Source organism: Eumetopias jubatus, unplaced genomic scaffold, assembly GCF_037043125.1.
Source record: "Eumetopias jubatus isolate StellerSeaLion01/CBP00866 unplaced genomic scaffold, mEumJub1_p1.0 scaffold_2, whole genome shotgun sequence".
Taxonomy (NCBI): Eukaryota; Metazoa; Chordata; class Mammalia; order Carnivora; family Otariidae; genus Eumetopias; species Eumetopias jubatus.
The window spans coordinates 117,870,921-117,881,755 of record NW_028274808.1 but is presented as its reverse complement, the minus strand read 5'-3'; the positions used below and the strand labels follow the sequence as shown (position 1 = coordinate 117,881,755).

At 38.2% G+C, this 10,835-nt stretch overlaps 1 protein-coding gene across 1 annotated transcript in view; it reads right to left on the bottom strand.

Annotated features, from left to right (window-relative positions):
• Window positions 1-210: 210 nt before the first annotated feature.
• TACR3 (tachykinin receptor 3) overlaps window positions 211-10,835 on the bottom strand; it is a 74,655-nt gene continuing 64,030 nt past the window's right edge. The window contains exons 4-5 of the mRNA XM_028091229.1: window positions 1,985-2,181; window positions 211-520 (exon numbers count right to left, since the gene is read on the bottom strand). Of these exons, the coding sequence (XP_027947030.1) occupies window positions 211-520; window positions 1,985-2,181 (507 nt within the window). The remainder of the gene's footprint in view (window positions 521-1,984; window positions 2,182-10,835) is intronic.

Genomic DNA, 10,835 nt, shown 5'->3' with positions numbered 1-10,835 from the left:
ATGGAAAGCCCATCTTATTTTTGAGGGGACAAATATCTTCATAGTGTCCTTGTTACATTTCTCTTCTACCTTCCTCAGTTGAAGCACAGCTGTACAAAATTGCCCTCTGTTTCCAGAGAGTAGGTAGGGCAGGACTGCTACACAGGAGAATAGGGGCTTATGCTGACACCATGAGGCCCTCACACGACTCTCTCACTTCAGGAAATGAATTTAGGAATATTCATCCACAGAGGTGCCAGGTGAATTTATAAAACTTGACGTGGTGGAGGCAGATTTAGAATTCCTGTGGGAGCAGCCGCTGAAGCTTGGATCTCTTGGAGTTGCTCTCTTCTGACTGGATTTGGTGTTGTCTGCATCACTGGGCTCAAACACCACTGTCATGGACTCCATCCTGGTCACCGTGTACAGGCTGCTTTGCCGGGTGGGGTGAAACCTGGTGGTCTTGAGCTCCAGCTCATCATAGCTAGAAACTTCAATGAAAGGACACCAGCGAAATGCTCTCTTGAAGCCAGCTCGAAATCTGAAGAGAAGCAGGCCACAGAAAGAAAAAGTCATGTTTTCAAGTGGAAATTTCCTTCAATTCCCACAGAAAGCCCTACTTAAGGCAATTAAGCAAAATCAGGTTTTGAATTTGATTTCCAACCCTTAAATGTATGCCACAGTATTGGTACTAGTCTTTTAAGTTTTCTTGTTTGAATTTTAGTTTCCTATTAATGAGAAGCAAGTCATCGAAGAGTAAAAGCACAGTGTCAGGTAATCCTTATGCCAAAGAAACAGTGTACATTTCTTCAGTAATTTTATAGGTTTGCAGAAGTGTGATTGAATTAGGCTTGGGGGTTAAGGCACTTAAAAATGACATATTTCAAAATAGCTTCTTTCGGAAATGATTACACATTTATACATTAAAGTCTCATTTAATGTTAGAATTAATTACTAATCTTGATGGTTTTTATCTAATCGCATATGAAAGCACAAAAGACTTTGCTTTGTAAACCATTAAGTGAAGTTGATTAAAAACAGATGTACTGCTTGTGGGGTGGCTTGAATTGATATATAGCTTATGCAATTAATGAAAAAAAAAAAGGGAGAATTAAGTGTTTAACAAACTTAGGCACAGTGTAGTGGAGGCCCAACTGGAAAGAGAGTTTAGGATTTGGCTCACAGTTACTTACATGAAGTTCTATTTCTAGTTGTGCTCAAAACACATTGGTTTCTTCAGGGAATTACTAATCTTATGAAATTTAACCCTGCCCCTCCGTGTGTTTTATACATACAATCAAGGTGTTTTTATCTGGAAACATTTTACCTTCCTTTCCAGTCTTAAATTTGACTATAGTCAAATACCACCTTTTAAAAACTTTACTGTAAAAGTAGCTTTGCCCTGACCACTTTAATTTCTTCACAGCCCATTTCCATGGGGACTGCACCCTGTCTTACTCACTGACCTCATTGTATAGGCAGGAGGATTGGAAGTCTCCTCCCCTTACTGTTGATTCTATAACCCTCACGGCAACATCTGCTATTTTGAAGTCTATTTACAAGACATCCTTCTTAATAGAGTCCACTCACATATGCCATCATTTCTCCCCATCTTATAAAAATTATCTGTATATGTTTATGAAATGTCTTCATTTCTTTGAGGACTTGAGCACATATTCAACTCACCTCCTTCAATCATGATGGATTTTTTTTTCTTAGCTGACAAAATTCTGAAGGGTCTGGAGGGAGAATTTAGGCCATATAAAAATTTCTCAGTTAGAGCTTCTAAGTTCACTGTTTTGAGGACGTAATTGTTAAGGTGGGATATTTCAGAAAGTAGGAGGAAGTCTAGAAAAAAATCAAGCTCTGTACTCCTCTCAGTGAATTTTTAAATTTTCCCTTCCTTTTGCATTTTTAATTTGCACCAAAAAGCTGGAACAAAATTATATGCTTTCAGCTAAGCCAGGAGTGACAAGAAACTTGGGCTTGGTAATTTTGTTTCTACCTTTTATTCAGACAGCAGTAGATGATGGGGTTGTACATGGTTGAGCTCATTGCCAGCCAAAAGCTGGCCAAGTAGACCTGCTGGATGTATTTCCACCTATTTAGCTGTTGATAGACTGCAGTGAGGATGAAGTAAATATGATAAGGCAGCCAGCAGATGGCAAATGTCACCACAACAATTATCATCATTTTTACAACCTAGAAAGAAAGAAGGAAAGAGGTCAGTTTTGGAAAATTTAAAAGTCAGTAAATGTATTAGTTGCAGTAGTTTACTGCAGATCATATTTTTCTGCCAATATAGTTAAATACATAGCATGCCTAAGGATTTGTATTAAAAAGTGGGAGGTAAGCCAGGGACAGCTGCCTAAGATAAGTCCCAAGAAAGCATGCTGATGTCACCATTCCTTCGTTGCCTAGCCCAAGTGAATGGATGGCACTAACTCAAACAGAAACAAATATATATATTAATTGGCCTGAAGAAAATAAGTGTTTACAAAAATCCAACAAGCTTAGGGGAGAGAGGAGCAAGATTTGGCTGTGCTAGCCCGAACAGTAAAATAGCAGAGATATTATATGTAGAGAAACTGACTGTTGAGTCATGGTGGGGGTAATTTAGGCTGTAAGGGTTGGGCTGGTTCCTCAGTATTTACTATAGCCTGACTATAGCTTAAGACTATTCAGATTTCTTTACTCTAATACCATGCTCACCAGGCAACCTTCTGAATATCAACTTGGTTTCTCTTGTAATCTGGTATTGGGAAAGGTTTCTCTGGATAGTGATTATGAGTATTCACATTAGTCTGAGGAAATATCATTAACTTTAAATTTGCAAATAGGCAATCAACTGGTTTATACATTAGGTCTTATGAATTTGGTAAGCATGGATCATTTCCTTGGTTTCCACACCTTTGAAACAAAATATTCTAGAAAGCCCTGGCCAAAGTAGCCTATCAACCTTTATTTCTCCACCACTAGGCCTTAAATTCCTAAAAGGCAGAGAGACTGTCTTAATTATCTTAATATTCCCAGCATCTAGCACAATCCAAAGTATATAGCTGAAAATAAATAATTAGATATGGAATGAATGAATAATGAATGACAATGTACAATTTGCAATAGTAGGTTGAATGGGAGGATGTTTTATATGTCCCTAAATGAAATAAAATCTGTCCATTGTCTGTGACTCTAAGAAAGGTAGACTCAAAGCAGCTTGGCTTTGTGTGGAAAAGGAAATAATAATATTCTATGATGACCTCATTTAATATTTCTCACTGGCAATCTGTCTACTAAATTTATCCATACTTCTTTTGGCAATTTGGAAATAGTAAAATGTTTAGAATGATATATGTTAAATAAAATAATTTTGGGGCTTATCCCTAGTCAGATCAGCACACAAATCAGAGAGACATCAGTGATCTATGAGGCATCTTAGAACTAAGAAAATACAATATTTATGGACTGTACTCATCATTTCACTGCAAGTTTGGGATTCAGATGAAAAGTTGGCAAGGTTAAGAGTCAGGAGAGACATGATTCTAGAACAAGGCAAAGCATGAAGTGGATCAATGTGGAAGGCAAAGCTTTCCCAAGGGCCTAATCACCGTACCATCAAGGTAACTAGTATTGAGCTTCATCAGAGCTGAAGATCTAGGTCAATAGGTCACAGAATGTCATCCCTGGCCACACCATCTAAAGCATTTTTTTCTCAATGCTTTTAAAGCTGATTTTTTTTTTCCTGAAAAGCTGTATTCGGATTTCTGCATTTATCTCTCTGATTTCTTATTCATATATTTGTGGAATATAAGTAAGAACCATATTTTAATTCACATTTATACAATGTTTCATGTATTTAACAACTTATTAGTTGGTTTTCAATTGTGCTTTAGGAAACTAAGGCAAAGACCAAAAGATTTGACCACTGTGATTCATGAAACAAGGCTGCAGGTTTTTTTTTTTTTAAGATTTTATTTATTTGAGAGAGAGAGGGAAAGCACAGAGGGATAAACAGACTCCTTGCTGAGCAGAGAGCCCAACATAAGGCTCAATCCCAGGACCCTGAGATCATGACCCAAACCGAAGGCAGACATTCAACCAACTGAGCCACCCAGGCGCCACATGGCTGGAGTTTTAAAACTAAGATTCTTAAGTCTTTTTTCTTCCTGTCTACAGTTAATAACATTTTTTGAATGTCTCTTGGGTCTAGAAAACAGAATAGAGAAAAATAATGAGTAGGGGACCCATTTCTTATCCTGAAGAAGCTTACAATATAACGAAAAAATGTAAATAAAAAATGCATGGAAATGTGGTGAACGTAAACAAGTGCATATAAAATTGAAATAATATTTATGAGCAATTACTAGTTTATTATAAGCAAGAATGATTCGGTGCATGATAACTGTAGCCCAGGGATAGAAGACTGAATGAAACAAGTTCTATTACCTTTTTATTTTGAATATACGAACATCATACTATTCCTTGAATACAACAGGCAAGCTCCTGCCCCAGTTATTTGCCCTCCAGAACACTCTTCCCCCAATTATTCCCACAGGGTACCACGCTCATGTTCTTCACGCCTTTGCACCTACTTTCTCTGTGACTCCCATTCTGACGAACCTGTTTAAAATTGCAGTCTGCCCTTCCAGCACCAAACTCCTTAGCTTGCTCTTTATTTTCAGTTTGTTATGTTTATTCTTTCCTTTCTGTCTCCTCATGTTAGAATATAAGAGAGCAAGAATCTTCTGCTTGCTTTGTTTTTTGTTGATGGATTCAGGCACATAGATTGGACTTCATACATAATCAGTGCTCAAAAATTTTTTTAAATAAATACATGGAAGTGAATAAAAAAAGAAATGAAGAGTCATACAGGTGGTTAAGAGATGTCCCCAATTTTACTCAGTCATTAATTACTGGTATCATTTGTCCTCCAAGTTTAAAATGGGCATGTATGTATAAAATGAACCTGATGTTTTATTGCTATTTCATTTTTCTAGGCAAACAAGTTCAAAAGAATATGAGTGTACAAACAATATAACCAATATATTATTTTAGGTGCATGAAAACATTAAATTTTATTCTGAATAAGTGTTAAGGGCAAAAAAAAAAAATCCATGACAGTGTGAACATGGTACAGGCTACTCTGTTAAATACAGTATCAGCAGATATGCATAAAAGCTCCTTTGGATGCTTTTTTGCAGGCTGTCCACAAACTCCCTGTGCATGAAGTTGTTTTCCAACAATAGTAGTTAAAGACCTACAAAGGCTATCAGAATCTTTTAAGTGAATTCCAACCATCAATAATGTAGAAAAATTAAAATGCATGTGGAGAATTAAATTAAATGAAAATGCCTCTGGAACAGAAGTTTCAGATAACTTCTAATTCACAGATATAAGGCCTTATGGACCTTGTTATAAAACATATAGAAACTTATTTGAAGATAAGGAAAAATCTAAAAGACTCAAAGAAAATATCTTTTACAGTGAAACATGGTTATAATATACTTCATTTTTTTATTTCTATAAAATACATTTTAACTGTTAGCTTCAGTCTCTGCTCACAAAATCTTGTGGAATTATTTCAGATATCCAACTTTCGTGACCTCAGGTGTCATGTAAATGCAAAAGCAGGGTCATAGGTGGGAGAAATTGCATTGCTCTGTGAAGTGCCAAAATCATGAAATTGTAATCCTACTCTTTAAATTGCTAAGGAAAAGAGCACTTCGAAGCACAAACCTTGAGCAAGGATAGATGCGCAAAAGCTGTGAACAGTTCCCCTGTGTCTCATGGCTGGGCAATGGCACTAGCACATAAATACTAAGCAGGAAAGGATTTAGTTTGGTAGACTTCCTGAAAATCCTGAAATTTTTAGGCAAGATAAGAGATTGGGATGGAGACAATTCAAATCTTTCACCATGTCTTAACAAATTGTGTTACAACTTGATATAAAGATTGATTGATGTTGGGTATTTCATAAATCTGAGATGCATCCCACTTCTGAGGCAATGGGATTTATTTTCCATTTTCCATGGCAACAAGGACAGTCGTGGCTGCCCACTGTCTTTGGCACAGACAAGGGAGGTGGGACAAAAGTGATGTAGCTCATACAGTTCTACTGTCTGTTTTTAGTAGTTAAGAATCCACTTTACTCACATAGGCAGGATTGAAATGCATGTCCTGGTAAGTGAAAATAAGCTTTGGGAACCTTTTGTTTGTGTATCAAAGGTAAAAAAAAAAATCTTTGATTTTTGTATCCTGTACAGGTTAGCCTGGAATGCCTGCAGCTGTTCTTATCTTTCATATTAAATTAGTGTAGGAGGTATGATTTTGAGGTTTAGGTCATAAAAGAGAAAACAAGTAAGTCTAGGAAATGAAATAAAATGGTGCCAACTGTAAAAAATGTCTAGGATTATATTCTTCAGTGTAGGACTTATTCTTCCTAAATGTCCGACCCGGAAGTTTTCAACGTCATGTGACAGGAAGCTTCTTGCTGTGATTAGAACCTCTTCAGAACGTATGTTCTGGAGGACTGTCCCATGGGTCACATCTTACCACTTCACCACGCCTTTTGTCTGCACAAACATTCTTAAATGGACCATAATATTTAAGTCAAAATTTCAGGTCTGCTTATGTTAACCACACATTAGCAAATTAAGATAATACCCTCTAGAGAAGGGATACGGGAAAAATTTCCATAAAAGCATCAAGATGTAAGGTATCATTTCATGGGCTATTTAGGTTGAACTTTCGCTGCTTCAGTTACATTCAGTAGGCTTAAAAATTGCAGTTTTGAGTGAGAACATAAGAACTCAGTAATAATAGTTGTGAAGAAAAGGACACCGTGGCCCAGAAGCCGAGTTGAATTTTGCTGGTGATTTTAGAATTAGATGAGAATACGGGCGCACTGTGTTAGTGTTATCCAAGAGATGTGACACTGGTGCCAATTCCAAGTAACATGTGCACACAGTTAATGTTAGAGTAATGCCTGTAAGAAATTATGTCAAGTCCAAACAAATGAAAAAAAACCTGTGTGTGTGTGTGTAAGTGCAAGTGTGGAAAACATTTCTGTATGTGTGTGTGTGTGTGCAGTGTTATATTTGGACTCTCCTTCTTTACATGTTTCGCTTTTAATGTATTTTCATTTTTTCCATTGAAAACTTAGACTTTGAGAGCATCATAAAATTTTAGGCTTATGATGGTCTAAAGCCAAAGAAAGTGAAGCAGCCACAAAAGGGAAGATGAGATGAAATTAGAAAAGGAAATACATTAAAGCAAGATGAATAAGGTCTGATGTAATGGGCTCATGGTTGGAGACAAAAATGTATGGAAGCTTCTTATGGACCAAATTGTGTTCCCCCATTTTTTTAAAGTTTACAAGCCTTGTTTATTTATTTATTTATTTATTTATTTATTTATTTATTTATAGCTTTATTGAGATATAATTGATATCTAATGTGTATATTTAAAGTGTACAATGTGATGATTTGATACATGTGTGTATTGTGAGATGATTAACACAAAAGGTTACACATAATTACTGGGTTTGATTTGTGTATGTGTGTGTGTGGTAAGTACATTGAAAATTTACTAGCAACTTTCCAGTATGTAATCCAGTATAGTTAACTATAGTCCCCATGCTTCACATCTGATCCTCAGACTGTATTCATCTTATAACTGGGCCAGTGGGAGACCTGCAGGAGAGGCATCCCCAGCTGCTTGTGGACCGGCCTCCTGTAGAGTCCATGACTGGTTAGTAGAATCCAAGTCCTCCTGCTAGGTTCCATTTACCCTGCTTGCTGTTTTCCCAGCCACTCACCTGCCTGCTCGTTCAGCAGCTCATGACTCAGTTCTCTGGATGTAGGGAGAGAGAAATGGGCCTTTTTGGCAGCACCCTGCAGAGCTGGGGCAGTGGGTACTCGCTCACTCACATACTTTCATTTCCCCCCCTTGGGAGAAATCACCTCTGAGAAAGACCCTCTTGGCTCTGAGCTGTGTCACTTTCAGGGAGAGGTGATGTGGGTGCTGTCAAACTGTCTTCTTACCCTCTCCAGTGCATCTGCATCACATTTTTTCTTTTCTCTAGTGCTGTGCTGGAACTTCTCTGCTAGACTCCTGGACTTCCACATGTCTCTCTGGTCCATGGGTGATTATCTAAATCAGTTTTTTCCAGGGACCCTGGACTGTAGCCGAGAGGAGCTAGAGTTGGTTCATGTGCCACGGTAGGGTCAACAGCTGCATGGAGGTCCATCACATGACTCACGGTGGGTGAGATTCCTCCTGGATCCCTTGGTGTTTGGTGCTGGTGAAAGAGCCAAAGCCAAATGAGGCAAGAGCCAAATCTTCTGGGGTATAGAGCTGTTTCTGGGTCTATAGCTGGGACCTTGTTTTAGCCTCCTGGATGCAGGCCTGCCTTCTCAAAATGACTCTCCTCTTTCTTGGACTGCACCAGATCTATCTGGATCCTTCAGCTCCTACAAAGGCACTTTTGCCTGTGGATGCATGCCACATTGTTATTAGGGAGATGACAAGAGATGTCTTATTTTGTCATCTTGCTGATGTCAGTCTTCAAAATTCATGTTGGTGTCCTAATCCCCAGTACCTCAGCGTGAGACTGAATTTGGAGATAGGGTGTTGAAAGAGGTAATTAAGTTAAAATGAATTCATTAGGAGGAGGCCTTAATCAGTATGACTGGTGTTGTTGAAAGAAGAAGTGATTAGAACACTGACACACAGAGGGAAGACCACGGGAAGACAGAGGTTTGCAGCCACCTGCACACCAAGCAGAGAAGCCTTAGAGAAAACCGTCTCCGATGACACCTTCCACTCAGATGGCTGGCTTCCAGAACAGTGAGAAAATAAATGTCTGTTGTTTAAACCACCAGTCTATTGTGTGTTGTTATGGCAGCCTGAAAAGACAGCAAGTGTTTGAAATGCTGAGGGCACTAGATGATATGGCTTCATGCCAGCAAAATAGGAGGCAAAATACCCTAGAGGGTCCCAGAAAATGGAGATTTCCAGAGAGGTTTGGATTGCCTGTAGAATTGCTTTTAGCAATATCAGAAATAGACCAGGATCTACATTTGCATCAGATGAGCCTCTCTTAGGTTATATACGGTCTTCCTCAGCCGCACCGTCGTTTTCCATGGTTAATTCCTTTGCAGCAGAAATAATGACACTGCATATAGAAAGCTTGCTTGCTAAATGAGATGATGGATTTTTCTTGGTTGTTATACAATTCAAAAATCCAATTGAATCTGTCACTTGAGCTTAGACTGAGGAGTGGTCCCCTTGATTAAGGCAAAAGGCTTCTTTGTTATCATACTTAGGTGTTCACCTCTGAAGGAGCAGAGCTGCTATGGCTTGTTAGTTTAGAGGAAGAAAATTAAAATAGAAAATAGCCAGACAACGATTTCTATGGTTTACAAAAACAGTAGAAGTAGATTTATTTACCAGCATTTCATGGGTATCCAAATAATCAAGAGTAATTTTAATAGGCGTTTTTGAAAAGGAATTGTTACATATTGTGAATACTGGGACAAAGTCATGTTTTTGAGGCTTCTGTTTTATTAGAATGGAAAGGAATGTCAGAGTATGGTTAAGCAGTGTGGATTAATTTAAAGTGTATGTTTAGCAAATTAACACAAAAATGTAATACAAGAATACAATTCATGACATGTTGACAAAACATAATACTAATTCATAATGGACTATGAGATAGTGGTCTGGTAATGGGAATGAAGTTTGAAATTCTTTGATCAGTATTTGTGCTCTTAGAGAGAGGGGCTGGGTTGTTACATTTTAACTGGAGTGCCATGAAGAGCCCATTCCTGACTCTGCATTTCCGATTTCTCCTTTATAAACTCTAGAAGGTACAGTAGTGTTTTCAATTTTATCCTGTGCTCTACTTATTTCATCCTACCTTCCAAACCTTCCGTTCCCTTATCTTTTCCCTCATTACCTTCCTGTGCTTGTTTCTGGTGCCACAGACTCTGTGCTACAGAATGCAATGTTCAGCCCAGGTGCTGCACTCTATGCATCGGTCAGGTAGTTCTAACACTCATTTTGAGGCTCAGCAAAGGAAAAGCATGCTGATAGCAATATTGTCCTTTGAGTGAGGCAAGGCCAGCAGATGCATTTGAGGGATGACTCAGTAGAGTTGTATTCACTTTTGATTTTAGTAACAGGCTTAGTGCTTTTTATAATCGTTGAAAAATAATCTTTCCAATGTATGAACTTCTCTAACCTTCATGACAAACCTTTGACCATATAGCTTCTCCATTTTATGGGTGAAAGACTTAAAACCCAGGAGGTGGGGTGCTTTCTCAGGATCCCAAAGGTAGGTTCAGAGCTAGGATTCCTGGATCTCTTAATTCTTCATTAGCTAAGGCCTCATTTTGCATATACTCTCCTTCTCAAGACCTTTAGAAATAGTCCTGGCTTCTTTCCTCATTTAACATGCTCAGGGGATGGTTAAGTGAAGGGTAGTCAGACAACCTTATTTTGCCAAGGAATTGCCCATTTGAGCTTCGTGTAAGATGGGATCTTTTCCTAAAGCTGGAAGATCAAAGAGTGAGAAAAGGAGTTGGAATGGTGGAGTGGGCTGGGAACTTGAAGTTGGAATCTGCTTTATCTATTGCTACGGGAATATGGGCAGATTTATCTGCACTAAAACTATGAAATAGGGACTTGGAACTTCAAATATTGTATGGGCTCATGTGGCACCACTTAACTTCCACAGATTTCATTTATGTTGAGCATGTTTAAAGACAAAAGGACAAGAAGTATAAATTCTTGACAATCTCCTATATTCTTTTTACCTAGTAGCCATAAAGCAAGTCTGCGGAAAAGGATTACTTTGG